This window comes from Bombus huntii, chromosome 13 (assembly GCF_024542735.1).
Source record: "Bombus huntii isolate Logan2020A chromosome 13, iyBomHunt1.1, whole genome shotgun sequence".
Taxonomy (NCBI): Eukaryota; Metazoa; Arthropoda; class Insecta; order Hymenoptera; family Apidae; genus Bombus; species Bombus huntii.
Window position 1 is genome coordinate 613,463 of NC_066250.1, and position 17,932 is coordinate 631,394.

Sequence of the window (17,932 nt, forward strand, 5' to 3'; positions counted from 1 at the left end):
ATCGCTTTCATCGACTGACTATACACTCCGTATATCCACGTTTTGATCACACGTCGCTCATCTCCCCAGCAAGCTCATTATACTAAACAGTCAACACGTTCTAGCGAATCGAGTCGATCATGATTCCAAGAGCGTACCACGTCCACGAACTCGTACGTACGTACACGAGCGTGCCGAGGATATCGAACGTGCCTTCTGCTGCTCCTTTTTCCGCTGTTCCTGCTCGCGGGTCATTACACCGGCCCGGATATCCAGTCCGAGAGGATCTCTTTCCGGAACACAATTAAAGGCAGGAAGCGTGAGAGCCATCCCGGCTCCGAACCCGCTCTACTTCGTCTATGTATACACCCATACACCTATGTATGTAGGCATGTACGTACGTGGCTTTGTGTGTGTGTGTGTGTTGAAGGGGGGGAGGGGGAAGGGTATGTCGAAAGGAGGGCAAGCTCGCAGCGATGGAACGCGAGGGGAGGACTAGCCGAGTTTTCTCGACCCCTTAAATTTCGGCCTGTACCACTTGTTGGCGGCACGCTCGAGCAACAGATGACACCGACCGCCTCGGCGTGCCGATTGTAATTTAATTTTTTCGCGCATATATAGATACGCGGCGGTTGTCGCGAGTAGTGATCTCGTTTGTTCTAATGATCCGCGACCTCGATGGAACGATGCGACCGAGCGATCGATCGATGGTCTGCCAATGTAATTCTTCTCTATGGAAAGTCTCGAAGAAGGGACGAAAGTTTTGCAAAGTAGTTTACGAGCGATCATTTTGTCCCAAGATATCTCGAAATACAACGTAATACGAATACCGTAAAAACCATTGTTTCCACAAGTTTGACGATCCTAGGTTTGACTCCTAGGGTTGGTCAACGACGTTACCGTAACATATTTTACCGATACCGATAATACTTTGGCAAGAACGTTTTGGAAATTCAAACGCGAAAGTCCCTGTTACACGGTCGTGCGATCCTTAAGAAAACACATTAATAGCTCGACGATAGTTATTGCCCTGGGCGGATACGCCTCCCAAGGTTCGATTCACATCCTCCGACTCACTGGCCAGGCTAATATTTTCAAAATTATTAGCCCGTACAGCGCTAATTCGCCGATATCAAGTCGGTTCCGCGTCGCAGCCAAGGTACAAGTAACGGTAATGTCGTTATAATTACCCAGCAGCGGGAACTTGGGCTTTGAATATTCAATAGGCAGAGGCAGCTAGTAGTTGGAGTCAGCGCGTGAAGCGTTCGGCCCTTTTAACCCCCTCATGACGACCTTCCTACTACCTCACGTGAGACTTAGATTTTTCACGACCACAGACCCTATCGAACTGATTGCTTATGCTGTGCACAACTACCGAAATTCGATTCCAATGGAAGTCGACTACGTGTAGCGATATCAAAGTGCAGACATACATACTATCGTTCGTAAATATCCGAACGTTTTAGTTGATCTGTAGCGATACCGAAGGATAACGGTAATAGAGATACTAAGACTAAAATAACATAGTAACGTCGGATGAACCGCTGAATCCCTACGCTATAAAGATTCACTTTCAAGATGAAACAACAAATTATCGGAAACGGAAAAAATTGCCAGCAACGAATGATTCGCTACGCGTTATCTGAAATCTTGATTCTAGGAATTTAATTTGCGTTTATAATAATTAGCGCGTAAAGTAACGTGGCTACGCGGCATAGGGACGATCGTGTGCATATCTCGGTCCCAACCGAATTAATAATAGAGTTAAAACGTACCCGCCTCAAATTTCAATGCATTATCATTCAAGGGAGGGAATAGCTCGCTAGCTAGAAGCTACACGCAGCGGTCTCGATAATTAGCCTCAGATAAGCTAATTATTTCGATCATTACTATTGCATTAAAATAATTCGACGATACACATTCTAATTATCTGTCTCGTTAAAGTTGAATTAATCATGCTATAAGATCTTGATTTATGCGTATTATTATTTAAATGTGCACAGCCTACACATGTGAAACTTGAATCAAGTATGGATATAAAGTTTCGTTTTAATCGGATATCTCGTTTAGACCTCTCGTCGAGCACTTCTGCAAATAATTTCTAGATCATAATACGGTTACTTTAAGTGGATAATTATACGAAGTACTTAAACATTCGTGCTTTTTTTATTTCTTTCCATGTTAACCGTGATTTCGATCTCTACGTTAAAAATGCGTTCGCTTTCAGGCCTCGGCAATGGGTTCAATGTCTATTTTATATTATAATTAATACATAATTCTAATCTCGACATCGAACACGAAATAACGATGCTATTTCTGCTAATTATGCACATTCGTCGGATATTACGTATGTAACGTACACTTTGCGCAATCACTAACCGCTCGGTATCTTCGCAGGTATGTAACAGATATTTAAATAATTATCGCTGCTAAAGTTTCGCGCCGAAAAAGTCGCGTACCCGATGAAAAATTCTACAATTACGCAACGTCGTTTTAATTCTGTTCTTTTTTTTTCTCTTCGGCATCTTTTAAAAACTGCCACCTTTCCAACGCGTATATGTATTCCATTTCTAACAAACACACGGTATATCCCATTCATTTTAGGTTAGAGGCTCGTCAAATTCAGTCTCACGGTTATACTATCCACCCCACAGTCAACCATAAACATTTATCATTCACGACGAACGAATCGGCCGATAAAATCGTAAATGCTTCACCAACAGGGAACGCAATACGATATAATCTAAACCTGCTTCGTGAAAAGTTCTTTTGAATTAACGTTTAAACAAACCTTTTTTAGAAAATCGATACAAAATATCGACAATTCTATTCGTATTTTGGATATTAGAACGAAATAATAAAATTAATCGTTTTAAATATTAAACTCATAAAAGCTCTCTGTCAATCTATTACAGGATTACGAATAAAAGATTCTCCAGCTTTGAATATATAAAACTTCTAAGTACAGATTTTTCGCTCTACTATACGATACGTTCTGTTTAACTCGAAACGCCCAAATATCGGGAAAAAATACGAACGAGAGGAAAAACTGTTTGGACCAAAAATCGTATGATATCGAGGAGAGCGTATTGTACTTTTATCTATTTAATCGTGAAATGGCCTTGAAACGTCCTGTAAAAGTGACGTTACAATCCTTAAAACGGATGCCTCGCTCTTTTATTACGTAGCTACGTGTTCACGCGTGTTCGAAACGTTACAAACTGAGAGACAGGCACATACTGTATACGTATACGATTATACAATCGTTATCACTATACGATCGAGCGAGCAACGATGAAAAATGCAGGATGAAAGGTCCTGTAGCGAGCGAGAACGGCGATAAAATCTGTATGATGGCGGCTTCTAATAAAAAAAAGTAAGTCGAACAAATCGTTTTCACGCGGTGCGCGCTTCATTTTTCGCCGGATTCGACTCTGGAAATCTATCCGCGTTGCACCATGCGTCACACCGCAATCCGTTGCGATCATCTTGCTGTTATTCGGTCGTGCCGATATTTCAGCACGCTCTAATTAAACTCACGGAAGGAGACTTTCATTTCGCGTGATACGACCGCTGTTTCTACTCGCGTGCTCGCGACGTCCCTTTTTTCCAGGGGTGTGACACTGAAAAAGGGTGAGCGGATGGAAAATTTGCTGAGCAGAGAAATTAAAAGGGCCATCGTGACTTTGCTCTCGCCGTCAGAGTGTTTTAACGCGTTTTACCCTCTATCCTTTGAGGTAATTATGTTGTATGATAATTTTAAGCGGTGATACCTCTCGGAAAAAAGGGACGAGAGAGGAACTAGAAAGCTTCGTTGAGGTTTCAACGACTGAAAGGGAACGAGGTTCTCTTAGCAATGAATTTACGTAGAATCAGGTTGACGAATAGATTCTTCGTTTTCTATATTAGTTAAATGTTGACGCATTTGCAACGAAAAAGGGGCAATCTAGTTTTTCTACGGATACGTATAAGTCGACGATGGGATTCGTTCTGGCCGCGAGTGTCTTGCAAAGAGTGAACAAAATCTCGTTGGAAATAACATCCGAAATGCGATTTTTATTTATTTTTCAATACCTGGATGATTATCCTTTCTGATCCTGCGCGAACCATCGAATTAACTTCCAAACTACTTCTCGCCATCGGCAAAGAAAGAGAAAACACGCAATAACTTGGAAATAAGTGATTTGTGATGTCGCAGCACGGGGATTCGGCCTTCGATATACGGGCGTTATCGAAATAACTTAATTTTTCGATTACTCGATCCGCCATCCAGCGTCGACTCCACTTCGCAGCTACTCGATCGCCTTGGTTCTCGCCTTCTTCCTCTCTCGTTAATAAAAAATCGATGGCTTCTTCTCGCTTTATTCCCTCGTGTCATTCTTGTACACACTTGGTGAGAAAGCTTGTAACGTCGGTTCTGTATCCCGCGGCTTTTTCGTTTGTTTCGAAATGGCTTCACGCTGTGAGCTGAGTGCCTCCAAATGCGATCTATTTACGTAGCAATATCCAAGGAATAACCCAAGACGAAATTACTCGAGTCCTGCTGCGGGTTAATGCACGTCTCAATTTTTATTTCGCCATCTTTCAGCCCGCTACTATTTCCCCTCGTTGCAGTGAGGCTGAAAATCGAAGATATTCCAACCCTCCGAAATGTAGTTGTTTCAAAGTTAGTCATGGAAAACTAACAGAGTGGCAAAATTGTTCCTGAAAATATTTTTCTCTCGATAATTCCCCTTTGTCAGAGGAAAAAGCGTCGATACGAAACCGCGCATTACCTTCAAAACGATTTCCCCGCACGATTCTGATTTCCGAAGCTTCGCTAACTTGCCATCGCATTGGAAATATTTCTGTGCTTAGGCTTCGAAACTCGAAGGGCAAGACGCGCGCGAAAACGAAGGCACGTGCGTGTATGCACGAGAGATAAATTTGCCCGGCAAACCTCCGACGGCAGTTCTAGCTCCGAACTAACCCTCTAGTAATTCAGCCTTTAAGTCAATTAACTTCTTCGTTGCACGACCACGCGACAGATGATTAAGGCACCGTGTTGCTTGCCGCGATAAATTTCTGCGGTTTATTCGCGGCTTGTCCTCGTTCGTATATACCTGTGTACGTGTTACGACTGCGCGAATGCTCGATAGCGAGTGTTTCTCGGAGAATAGTCTGGCAAGAATAATTAAGAAGACAAACGCTCGTCATATTTTTGCATAGAAGCAAGACTTCTACGAACGCGAAACGCTCGCTAGTTTTTTTTAATTTGATCGTATACCGAGATAATCGCAAGATTCGTTAAATGGTTGAACGATTATACGAATGATACTTGTCTACTTAGTTTTCGGTAAAACTACTCGTAACTCGTATATAGTCTTATCAAACAATTATAATACGATCTCAGTCCCTTTCATATTTATTTTTACGAAGGGGCGATAGAAATTATGCAAGTTGCCGAATGTACAGCAATTTATGAAAATAACAGCTATCAAGCAAAAACCATGGTACAAATTACGAGATAACAGAGCAGCATTCTACTTGCTTAGAGTTTCTTTAATCAGCGAAGAATCATTACGAAACAAAGTCAGACTGATTACGCGAGGAAAGAAAAAGAAATATTACGACGTACTTTGCTGTCAAAGCTAATACTCCGCTCTCCTTGCCCGGTTAAATGACAGATTTCAGGGTCGTCGAAATGAAAAAGTTCACAGAAAAGTTTTCGTTGCGACGCATCGTCGGACGAACTCGATGAACTAAACTACGAGGACACCGATCTCGGAGATGTCGGCGTGGGAAACACGAGAGAAAAAAAGCAAGAAAATTACAGATGAGGAGATGTTCTATCGTTGAAGCAACCTTTCTATTTGCGTTATCTCGTTTCGTTCTCTCTCTCGCAGCCTTTCGCGTGGCAATACTACGTTGTTTCGTGTCTCTACTACCTCCTTCCATCGTCGTTCGGAGACAAATAATCGTCGCTTTATTTAGCATAGTTTCAAACTTTAAGTGGATCGGAGACACGTTGAAACGAATATTACGGTAAAAATTCTCATAACCACGGCCATTTCTCTTCCATATACGCTTTTCCCCCCTGGTCCTTCGATTCTCAACCTTCAATTCTCAGGCCGCGGCTTCCAGCACTTCCCTGAAACTCTCCATCCTGCCCTACCAATCTCCTGTCAGGCCCTCCTTTTGGCCGTATAATCCGCAAATTACTAACCTAACCCCAGCGAGCATCTTAAAGACCAAGGCTTGTTCGTGGTAGATTCAAAGGAGGTAATACCCGGACCAGACTTGGCAAGGATCCGGCAGGGAAAGGCCCTGAAAGAAGGATGAAATACTTTTCTCCTCGCTATCTGTTTCCTCGTTCGTACGCCAGCATCCACGTACCGCGTCTCTCTTTTTTTTCGTCGCGACTTCAGCATCTTCCGGCATGCCTCCACTCTTCCTCTTTTCAACGATGCTTCTGCAAACACTTATTACACCGAAAATGTGGAATTTAGCCTCATCCAGGGTTGGCCCATTCCGAAACTTTGCCCGTGATACCCCTGCCCTAACGCTCTTCGTTCGCATTTTACAGAAAGTTAACGAATTTTCTAGCAAAAAATTACTTCAAGGTATCTTGGAAATTGTCGCGAAATATGAGAAACGTAGGTTTCCAATATCCCTAAAATTCTATAAAAGACATTTCCAATTATCCAACGTTAACGTAACGTAAAGACTCTCCAATGAACGTTCATTAATACCAAGTTAGCTTTTCTCGCGTTTCTCGGACATCGAGCAACAGATTTCGCGCCAATACAGTTTTACGAGGCGCGTCTCGAGAAAATAAAAAACACGTACGAACACATGCACGACAGGATGCAATACCGAGTGCTTTCGATACGGGGAAAATGCTTAAACTCTGTATTACATAACCCGGTAGAATGGCGTACTATCCCTGAAATGGATGGCATGGTCGTCTCAAAACACCACGGTCATATGGCGTCAGAAACGACCGCGGCGGGTCGAACGCTCGGAAACGTTGTATTTTCTTTCCCTTTCTCTCTTTCTACCTTTCGTTTTGCCTTCCCTTTCGCCCCATCCACGAAGCGCATCGAACGCATCCAATAAAGGTGAGGTTAACGATGGATCGTTAACTTAATGAACGATGGGAACACAGCGTTAAACGCGCGCGCCCACACGTGCCGTGTATAAAAACGTCTGTGGAGAAATTATAGTTGACAGACATTGTCCTCGTCGTTCTACGTCTGTTATAATGGTCGATCGAAAGGGCCACCATATCGATCATCACCGGTTCCATTTGGTTTGCGTAGATGGGTATCGTTCGTTTTTCTTCCCCTTGTGGTTTCTTCCAAGAAACGTTTCATTCTTCGAGAGGATCTGTCGTTCCAAGTATCTTATTTGGAGAATCGCGTAATAATTTTTAATCTGCGAAAATGTACGATATACTTCGTTTCGAGATTTAATAACGCAGAGATGTGGATTCCTGAAAGTGCGAAACTATAAACAAAGCAACAATAAACTAAACACCACCATGCCGATACCCGATCGACGACGATTAGGTACGTCATACGACAGCTTTACCATCGACTAAAACGTCAATATCCATGATATCGTTTCGATCCAATTCGGCAGTTACGACCCAATACGTTTTATCATTAGTATAGATCCGCACGTAATAAGAAAAATTCTTACCTAATTTATAAAACCTGGAAATAAGGAGCTTCTGAAATCAGTTGTTTTATATCGGTAGGGATAGAAATTAACCGTATGTTTCATATCGCACCACGATCCGAGTTACGAGAATCGAATGGTGAAACGATTTCAATCGGAAGTTTTATCGATCGCAAGATCGTAGCTAGGAACGATCAACGAGCCGTTTATATGATTGTGCGATAAATTGCGTTCGACTCTTTTTCTTTTTCTCATCTTCAGCGTCGATATAACGCCGATTTTACTGTCTCGTCGACTCGAGATCCTTTTCATTAAGGCTTTTACTGGCCGCTAAATACGCTGAAACGCATACAGTCGGTATACAGAAGAATCGAAGCAAAGGGGCAACGAGAAAAAATACACAAAGTAATACCACTAATCGAAAACCAGAACGAAATAGGAAAAACGAAGTGAGTGTGATGAAAGAGAAGAGCGAGGAATTGTTGAGAAGGAGAATCGGAGGAAAGGAAGAAGGAGGAAAGAGAGGAGAAAGCAACGTAGGAAGAGCTAGAAATTGAAAGAGGTTGAAGAGGAAAGGGAAGAGCCTCGTTCTTCGAATGTTAACCCGAATCATACCGAGCTACACCCGTTTGTTCACCCTCTCAGGCTCATTACCGGCGACTAGTAAAGTCTCAACGTGTGCGTGTATCACTTCGTTCCATAAGACTGCGCCAAGGTTTCCATAAAATCGCTTTATCGCTGACTCCTTTCGAAGCGATCGAGGCCAATCGCGAAATACAAGAGTCGTCACCGTGAGTCGAACGCAAGTACGTATACCTGCAATTAGCAAACACGTAAAAGACTTTTGGGTCGGCTAAAAATTGTTCTCGTGAAAAGTCGTGTTACTTCGTGATTTTCTCTTTTCAATCACAGTTTTTTTTTCACCTTTCAAGACGGTTCAAACGGTTTTGCTTCATCTTCCTCCTGTAGTTTTCTTTTTTCCAATCCGTAAACCAAAAAATTTCGAATCCTGAGCCTCCAAGCCAGAACTTTAAATCTTCCTACGAATGTCGCTACCTTAAAAGTATCTTGTTATTCTTAATGTTCGTCCTGTGTTGACTTGCGGAGAATGCTAGTCGCGATTTCTAATTGCTGAACATAAACGCGCGCGCGCACACGGTCATAATTAATAATAATCGTGAAACCGTATTTTTTCGAGCGGCACGCTTTAATCAACGTGACAAGCGTTTATCTAAATGAGACGTAACATGGCGAGAACTGCTGTGCAATTTGCGCGTTTTAACGCGAGAACGTAACGGATCAAAATTGCCTGGACTGACGTGACGCGACACACCGTGACGGAAACACATGGAAATCGCGTGTGCGCGAACGACAACGACATAAACAACCGATCGCGCTTTCTCTTCGATTCGTCGCGACGTGACGCATCCGTTTTTAAATTGTAAAATAAAAAGGAACGCACCCGGTGAAAATGTCATTTTACATGGGTGTGCGACCAATGTTTATCGAGAAAATAGTTGGGCTAAAATGTGAAAAATATTGGATTTCGAAGATGATAAAAACGACGGGGTGGAAGGCGAGCAATGGAAATTAATTTGCCGAGGCGATTGCTAAATGCTCTTCCGCCTCTGGTTTACAGTTTAAAATAGATAGTTGGCTTTATCGGACGTATATTTATCGAAGATCCTCTTTCAAATCTAATTCGGAAGTTGCGTTACAGCCAAAAAATTGTCATTACATATCGGTAGGCGTAAGAACGTCGTCGATGAAAAAGCGAAACGCAACGACGCTGAGCGTCTTGGCGCTGATATTATTTCAAATCACCGAGACGTCTGCCGGATTTTTAAAGAACGACCACTTTGTGTCACTACGTGCCTCAAGTGAGTGAGACGAGGTTGTCGTCGTCGTCGTCTACATCTACGTCTATGTCTACGTCGGTGTAGGACGTTGAGAGGAGGCCATAGGCGTCCAGACGGCGACGTCGTCGCCGGCGCCGAGCGCCGTGCTAACTAGCACCCCTAGCGCACACACCCACGCCTTTATTAAACGTCGCCCGTCGGCTCGCCGTATATGTTTCCCCTCATAAAATTGAACATGGCGTACATACCTATACGCGTGAAAGAGCTCGAAAGGGAGGCCGGAGAAACGGAAAGAGAGGAGGACAGAGAGAAAACGGTCGCTAAATGCAGAACGAAGAAAAGAACGAAACGAAAGGAGAAACGTATGAATTGCGAAAGTACGGAAAGAAACAAAGGAGACAAAATATCGCGTTGTGATTTTTCAATTATAGTTGGAGTTCGTACGGCTGACGTTACAGATATTAGAGAAATTTGGTTCACGACGAGTGATTCGTATCAAATCGATGCATATGAAACATCGTCGGAATTTCCATCGTTTCGTGATCGTACAGTATTTTGAGAATGATATTTCTGGATTTTCGTTGTACACGGCCATACCACTTTTTTCGTGAAAGAAGGAAAGGAGAGAAACGAAACGGGGGAAAAAGAAACGCGTGAAAGATAGAAAAATAATAAAATTCATTTCGTCTCTTACAAAAAAGAAGAAAGAATTACAAATGGCCTGTGAAGAACTAATGTGAAAGAACGAGGCAAGGGGAGAATGCACGAAAGAAACAAAGAAAATAAAATTCTTGTACCCTGAATCAGAATGTATCCGCAGTTTTTGTATTCATAAAATACCTAGAGCGAAGCGTGAATGCGATGGAGCAAGGTGGTGAATTTAAACGAAGGACAAACGGAAAAGACAGAAAGGAATTCAAGGGAAGACGCGAAAGCAGCTAAACGTCGAGTGGCGATACAGACAATTTTATATTGTTCTCTCCAAAATATACGATCACGACGTTCTTTTGATATTTCTATTATTCAAAGTATTGGTAGAAAGGCAAATTTTTGGCCGATGGTGTATATATCCTCCATTTAACACGGTACTTCGGTCGATCCGATTCGATTATTAAAAGAATACCTTTCCTTCCAACGTTCTAGATTTACGTCCTCTAACAGAGAGCAAATCGTCCCTCTAAAACAGCAGCAGCAATTTCCATGGACACTTCGGACATAGGAGAACGATGATGCAACCGTGTTCGTTGGAAGGAAAGTAAAAGAGGAAGGAAGAAAGAAGGAGGGTAAAAAAAAAAAAGTTACCGTAGACGGAACATCATATAACGACAGAAATACAGAGGATAAAAATAAAAAGACAAAAAATGGAAGGGAGAACCGAAGGCAGGATGAACGAGGGAGAGTGTGAAAGAAACGGGAAAGAGGGTGACTATAGGGTAGATGCACAAGAGGAGGAGGAGGAGGAGGAGGAGAAGGGGATTAAAGTGATCTGGCGAGAATCAGGGCGGAAAGACAACGTGAGTTACAGGATTTATTAGATCCCTGTCTCGAAGTCTTTTAATTACGATGGGATAACGTGACAAAAAGCAAAATTATATATATTTCCAGGAAGGGGTGCGGATAAGAAATAACGTTAACCATTAACGAGTAGTTTCGATATCGGTGTTCCGCACCCTTTGGTAATAGTCTGCGCGGGAGCAGAACATTTTAAAGGTGGTAAAGTGGGTATTAAACTGTAGATGAAATGGCCAAAGCGAAGATAAGAGACAAAGATGGTGCAAGAATTCATGGTACAGCAAATGAAACGAGGCATAAATACGGTTTATTTTTCAACCGCCTGCTATTCACACTCTTATTGCCTTCGATGCGGTGCGAGGACGCGATCGGACAGAGATCGGGTGCGTTTTTAAGAATAAATTACGCGTAACTATATTCGCAGTGTGCGTAAAGTGATTACTAGACTATTGTTGGCCTTTTCTGTCGATAACGCGTGATAAATTTAACATTTAATATAGAAGTATGTCAATGTGAAAATGTGAAAATTGCCTCTGAACAAAGATACGAATACGTTCAAATTCCAAATAACTTTTGAGAATGACACCACTAATCACTCGATACGAAATTTCATGGATCCTTAAACGTCTGCCAAGCGGGAATCATCGACGATCAATTGCCCGTTCGACAAATTTCCTCGAAAACGAACGAGACGTGCAAATATTGAATTTGCAGGCCACGGATCGCGCCTGAACGGTTGCTCGTGATAAAAAGTTGACCCTCCAATACGTCCCTTTATCCGGACAAGGTACGCTTTACACGAGCAAGAATATATACATCTTAATAGGAATAGAGGTAGAGGGTGAACTCTCGTGCAAAATTTATTAAAACCCTCCATCCTCTCACTCTCTTACCCCGTCTGGTTAACCGTTCAGAAAGCGGCAAGCGTACGTGAATTAAAGGCAATGACGACACGACGTACATGTCCTATACCTGTTGTGTCAAAGGAACCATCCAATGTGGGGTTAACACGGTTAGATCCCGTCCCCTGGAAGTCGCTCGAGGGTAATTAAAAAGAATGACCACGAACAGCCTGACTAAATTGAGAATTCGGTAGCGAAAGTGCCTCGTGAAATCGCGCAAACGCTGATCGATCCACAACTGTATGTGGGACAATCGTTCTTCTTTTGGGTTCAACGTCCATTTCTAAAGTATTATGACACGTCGAAATCTATTCGAGAAGAATATCTTAATAACTATAGCACGAACAACTTGAATACGTTTTACGGGTTCGCTTTTACTCACGGATTCCTAAATTACTATAATAAAATACATTTATTTGGCATATTTCAAGCAATTGCAGTTGCCCGTTATTACTAAAACAGGATTATAAAAGAAATATTTAAAACACGCGAAGCTTAAAATCATCGAAATAAATTTATTTTAATTCAATAAAAACCACCCTATTTTAAATAAAATTCAAACGTGAAACGAGCTAAACCAGAGCGGATGAGATTTCTTAATATACGGCATGCCATCGAATTATTATTTATAGTGAGAGATTATGCTCAAAATTTTCATGCTAGAACAAATCAAAATAAGTAGAAAGAAATTTTTCATCGCAATTCCACGACATGCGGGTCTCTATGCTTCCTGAAGCGCTTCGTTCGTTGTCTAAAACCAAATTTCACATGCGAAACGCAGCTTTTTACCTGTAAAATATCGCGACAGCCATAAAATAGGACGAATCATAATTTTTTTTATTGAGATCAAAAATTTTTTTATTTAACAACCGAAACTCATTTACTAGTTTTTAATTCTTCGTGCTAAAAAATCGTGCATAGATACACCTATAGTTATAAGAAAGTATATATGTTCTAGGTATACGTTCTTAACAAAAAATTACAAATTAAAAAAACTAGAAAAGCAATTAACTTTTTTTGTAACTCGCCTATTAGTCGGGAATATTTTTTCACAATTTATCTCTATATGATGACAGTATTATAGCACGCAGAGACAATAGTACGTTAAATAAACATCTACGTATTAAATGAATGGCAAATGTGATGAAAAGTGGAGATATGTTATATTATGCAACATGCTTTATCCAAATAACAAATAATACCCGCAAACACAATCTTCTATCTCGAAGTATCTTATATTTGGGAAAATTTTAGTAGCAAATGTATTTTAATTCCTCTTAACAGTTGCGTAATAATAAATTATAATTGTATGGTAATTATTGAAATGAAATTACCAGAATCGTCTGTCCTTGTCGATACCAATATTAAATTAACAATTTCCCTGCTACTAAGTTGCGCTGGCTCAACTGAATATCATAACCTCTCTTTTTCAAAATGAAATTTCGAAACGTTCTGTTGTATAATAGATATACAAGTATCTTGATTCAAGAAACCAAAAGATATGCGGGTCATAGCAAATGGCAAAACATTAAAGCTACGAAACAAGAACATGATACCGCAAGAGCACAAATATTTAATACTCTATCACATAAAATGAAAGTTGTAGCAGTAGGTATGTTTCTGACGTTTGAAAAAAGTACCTAAAAAATTTCTTTACATATCTAGTCAAAGTTTTAAGTGAATATCTTTAGATTTAAGGTACTATATATATTTTGTTTTTTTGTTGAAGAAAGTGGCAACTCAGACCCAAACACTAATCCAAAATTAGCAAATTTAGTCGAACAAGCAAGAAAAGCCAACATGCCAATGTCTACGTTAAAAGGAATTTTGGAAAAAATAAAAAATGTACGAACTGGTGAAAGTCATGTACTGCCTATGCGTATTATGAAAGGACCTACACTTGCTATCCATATTTTAACTGACAAACTTAGTTATGTAAAAATTAATATTGCACATATATCAAAAAAATTTAAGTGAGTACTCTTTTATAATTTAATCTAGAATTTTCCTTCCGAGATGTACATTTACTTTGTTACAATGTCAAATTATGTTAACTTATATGTATATAATTTCTAGTGCCAAAGTTATAGAGCCTTCGGCATTTTCACATTTGTTCGATAGTGTAACTTTCGTTATAGCTTCTAAAGACTGTAACTTGGATTCTGCAATGGAAGATGCAATAATAGCTAATGCGATAGATGTAGAAGAAATAAAGGATGAAAGTGGAACGTATTTTAAGGTACTAAAATATAAATCCTTTTATTCCAACAATTTAAATTTAATCAAACGGATTTCTATTTTCATACAATGTATCTTTATTTTTATTTGTTATAGTTTAAAAGTGAATTTCTTCATCCAGAAAAAGTTATAACGCAATTAAAAATTCTAGGGTATACTATACTTTCAACAGAAAATAAATGTATACCTACTGGTACAGTTCAAGTAACTGAAGAAGAATTATTAAATATAAATAAATTTAAACAAAAACTTACTTCAGAAATAAGGGAAATTGTAAAAATAGAGGATAACATTGCATCCCTGTAAATATATACGTAATATGCGTATATGTATAATGTATATGCATACACATATATATAAAGATAGTTATCAATAATTACATTATAAATAAAAATATAAATAAAAGAAATTCTGCACATTTGCAAAAATATGTTACTTTGGATAAACATCGTTATAGCTGATCATTTAAATGTCTTGTATATATTATGCACAAAATATTAGAAACATGTTTACAATTTTTTTACACTTTAATGTTGATCAGCTCCATATCCTTTTATTTCATGCATGTTAGAACCTGGAAAATCTAAGATTGACTTTGAGTAAAATAGAGACATCAATACCTTCTTTGTCATTCTGGATCTTTGATTCCCAGGCCTAGATGAAGTATTAGATCTTCTGTTATTCGACTTCTTCAAACGTGTATTTGTAAATATCTTATCCCTTCGTTTCACAAATTTTTTACCATCTATGGAATAATTTGCAGATTTATCTATAAATTTTTTGTCTTTCTCTGGTTTTTCTGTTTCACTTTCATTCATATTTTTCGTATTTTCCTTATCTGAAACTTTCTTTTCGTCTTTTATATTGTTTGGTACATTTGTTGTAGAACTAAGATCATTTACATTGTCATTCTTTCTAGATTTCTTTTTTCCTGCCTTTGCAGTTTCTAATTCTGTTTTCTCTGCTTTTACATTTTCCAGTTCAACTTCAATTTCAGTTATATCCTCGTCTTTTTCAAAGTTTGACTCAGTATATCTCTCTTTATTTTTCTTCTTCTTTTTCTTTTTGCTTTTAGAAATATTTTCTTGAGTTTCATTAATTTTGCACTCTTCTTCCTTAAGTGTTACATTTGTGTTTGCCCCTGTTTCTTTTTCCGTACTTTCTTTTTCATCGCATCTATTCTCAGTGGTAACTTGTATTTTATCTTTATACTTTTTCCTTTTTTTCTTCTTACTCGAAACATCTTCAAGTATACAATCATCAGGTATGTAATCTTCCATTTTGGTTTGCTCAATCTCTGTTTCATTTTCACATGCTTTCTCTTCTTCTGGCGTTTCTACTATTGTTTCTAAATTCGATCGACTTCTTTTTCTTTTTTTAGATTTTTTACTTTTATGTTCATTAACTTCATTATCGTGTACTTCCTCGGGTGTTCCTACATCCAAAGCTTCATTAACACAACCAGATAACACTGAACTATTAACATCAGAGTTATATTTTTTCTTCTTTTTAGCTTTCTTATTTTCAACCTCAAATTTGTCTAATGTTTTTTTTGTTTTTACACAATCAGTACTATATTCTACATGATCATTAAATGTTACTCTTTTCTTATCATTTATTTCATCGCTTAGATCTAAAGCTGAATTTGTAAGGCCAAATTGTACTCTAGATATTTCAAATTCTTTTCCATTACAAACTTCATCAGCTTGACATTCTAAATTTAAGCCGGCATTGATAATACCACTCTCACGCCTTTTTTCATTTACATTGTTCTCTTTAAATTTCTTAACCTTGCTGCTTAAACGTAATTCATTGTCATCAAGTTTTTTTTTCTTAGAAAATTTAGATTCAATATTAAAATTTGAAATATTTTCAGGGCTATTTAATTCTACACAGGGATTTTCAAAAGCATAATTACAAACACTTTTAACTTCCATGCTTTCCTTATTATCATGGCATTTTACTTTTCTAGATGTTGATGCAAATCCAAATCCAGCATATTCAGATTCCTCTTCTATATCGTCCTCCTGTTGTTTTTTATTCTTATATGCCAGAGAAAAATCCTGACCTTTCTTCATAAAATATTCTGCCATATTACCACCATTTATAGTAATAATACCGTTTCTGTTATCACAAGTGCCAACTGAATCAAAGTTTTCTTCGGCATTGCCTTGTTTATCTTTATTACTTTTATTTATATTCAATTCTTTTTGGCCAAATATATTTGCTAAATCCTTTGAACTATATTTATTTACATCTTTCCCCCTTGTAAATTTTTGATAACTAGTAATAGTAATAAGAGAAAAAAAGACAAGAAGAGAATAAAATAATGGTACGTCTAATACATTATATGTACATAAATAATACTTACTGAACACGAGCACGGCTTTGTTTAGATTTCAATTCTAACGATTTTCCACTTAATACACCTTTGCTTTCCTCTGTTTGCGCTACATTGTGACATTCATTTTGTTGAAGCTTCTGTAAAAAGTCGTTAAAGCTATCTTGATGCTCTGTCCATGCTTCGTCTAAGGCATCCTGTTTATATCCAATACCTATAGGAACAATCCATTTTTCATTAATGTTTCTCAATATAACTGATATTGCAACTATCTAGATAATGACAAATTATATTAAAAACATTAGAAATTAGAATATTAAGAGAAAGGCAGCAATTTCATTTCACTTTAACAATTTTGATTTCCTTAAAGTTTTGCAATTTCGTTTCTAGGTTAATTCTAGATCATTGGAATTAAATTCAAAATAGTTAAAATACGAATTAGTGACGATAAGCAGAGTTAATGTAAAAATCTAATTGTTAATTATATTTACCTGTTGTATCATTTTTAACCGATACACGCACGTGCTCCGTTATACCTTGTTCGTTTGCTCCGAGTCCTTTGCCACTTGTCCATCCCATCTTTTCCAACATTTTCTGCCCGAATTTGTTCGAATCTGCAGAAACATACAAATGTCACTACGATGTTTCGAAGATACAACATTATACTATTTTTTTTAAGTAAAATCGAATAAATTCAAATATTTACAAACCTTCGCTCCATTCTTTTCCTCGTGGGTTTAGTGTCCATTTTTGTTTTCGACGTGGTTCTGCGAGCATAGACATGTTACTTTAAGTTTTAAAGCGATAATAAATTCAAAAATTTGGCATTTGATAAGTACTGCAGGAAGTTTAGTTTACGTTTTCTATTAAATTTAAAAATCGCACAAATATCGTGTCAAACGATTGAAACATGCGAACGCAACGTTGCCGCAAAATTTGCGGCACTGCTTTGGTTAGGGCGCTCTATTAAAGCGCGTTCATAGTGGCATTTAAATTCAAACTTCAAAAATGGTGTAATTCTTTCGAACTCTATTGGTTATATGCTAATTTACATTCGGAATCTAGTATAATTTTTTTGTATACGTTTTCGTATACAATACAAATAATATTATTGCGTTAGTTATATGAGATTATTGTAAAATTAGTTGTGTCATATCTTTGTTTTTTATTTGCAAAATATTGTAATGTTCCAATTATTTGTATGTTTCTTTATTTTAAGTTTCTCAAAATTCTTTTTTCCGAATAAAGACGCTCTATTTTTATTACCGTAGTAAAGTAGTAGAAGTTGTTATTTCATAAATTGAATAACAACAAAATCTTTTATAATTAGTAACATTAAAAAAATTCACGTAATCTCATATCACAATTACTTCAATTTTACGAAGCTAAATCAGATCTGTGATTACATTGACCTTGACTTTAGATACCGACCACGTCAT

General features: G+C 38.3%; 3 protein-coding genes across 4 annotated transcripts in view; 2 read left to right on the forward strand and 1 right to left on the reverse strand.

The window, feature by feature from the left end:
* LOC126872304 (spermidine synthase) overlaps positions 1-17,932 on the forward strand; it is a 191,434-nt gene that overhangs the window by 168,018 nt on the left and 5,484 nt on the right. The gene's annotated exons all lie outside the window — the stretch shown is intronic.
* Positions 13,268-14,572, forward strand: LOC126872306 (probable transcriptional regulatory protein Fnod_1106). 2 transcript variants are annotated; one of them, XM_050632099.1, is made up of 4 exons: positions 13,268-13,526; positions 13,644-13,887; positions 13,991-14,153; positions 14,304-14,572. In XM_050632099.1, exons 1-4 carry the CDS (start codon positions 13,349-13,351, stop codon positions 14,358-14,360), a joined length of 642 nt encoding a protein of 213 aa, XP_050488056.1. In that variant the 5' UTR covers positions 13,268-13,348; the 3' UTR covers positions 14,361-14,572. The 2 variants fall into 2 exon arrangements, with proteins under 2 accessions (XP_050488056.1, XP_050488055.1); XM_050632098.1 differs by having other exon boundaries at positions 13,274-13,526; positions 14,249-14,572.
* LOC126872295 (uncharacterized protein MAL13P1.304) lies at positions 14,667-17,492 on the reverse strand. The gene is made up of 4 exons (XM_050632069.1): positions 17,204-17,492; positions 16,985-17,107; positions 16,524-16,707; positions 14,667-16,435 (listed from the first exon to the last, which is right to left on the reverse strand). The coding sequence occupies exons 1-4, from the start codon at positions 17,274-17,276 to the stop codon at positions 14,680-14,682; spliced, it is 2,136 nt and encodes a 711-aa protein (XP_050488026.1). The 5' UTR covers positions 17,277-17,492; the 3' UTR covers positions 14,667-14,679.

Bases quoted from the DNA above. Each gene is read 5' to 3' on its own strand.
- LOC126872306 (XM_050632098.1), top strand. From the start codon at position 13,349: ATGAAATTTCGAAACGTTCTGTTGTATAATAGATATACAAGTATCTTG. The intron at 13,527-13,643 runs GTATGTTTCTGA...TTTTTGTTGAAG, and splicing joins AATGAAAGTTGTAGCAGTAG to AAAGTGGCAACTCAGACCCA. The intron at 14,154-14,248 runs GTACTAAAATAT...TATTTGTTATAG, and splicing joins AAAGTGGAACGTATTTTAAG to TTTAAAAGTGAATTTCTTCA.
- LOC126872295 (XM_050632069.1), bottom strand. From the start codon at position 17,276: ATGTCTATGCTCGCAGAACCACGTCGAAAACAAAAATGGACACTAAAC. The intron at 17,108-17,203 runs GTTTGTAAATAT...ATGTTTCTGCAG, and splicing joins AGGAAAAGAATGGAGCGAAG to ATTCGAACAAATTCGGGCAG. The intron at 16,708-16,984 runs GTAAATATAATT...TTGTTCCTATAG, and splicing joins GGTTAAAAATGATACAACAG to GTATTGGATATAAACAGGAT.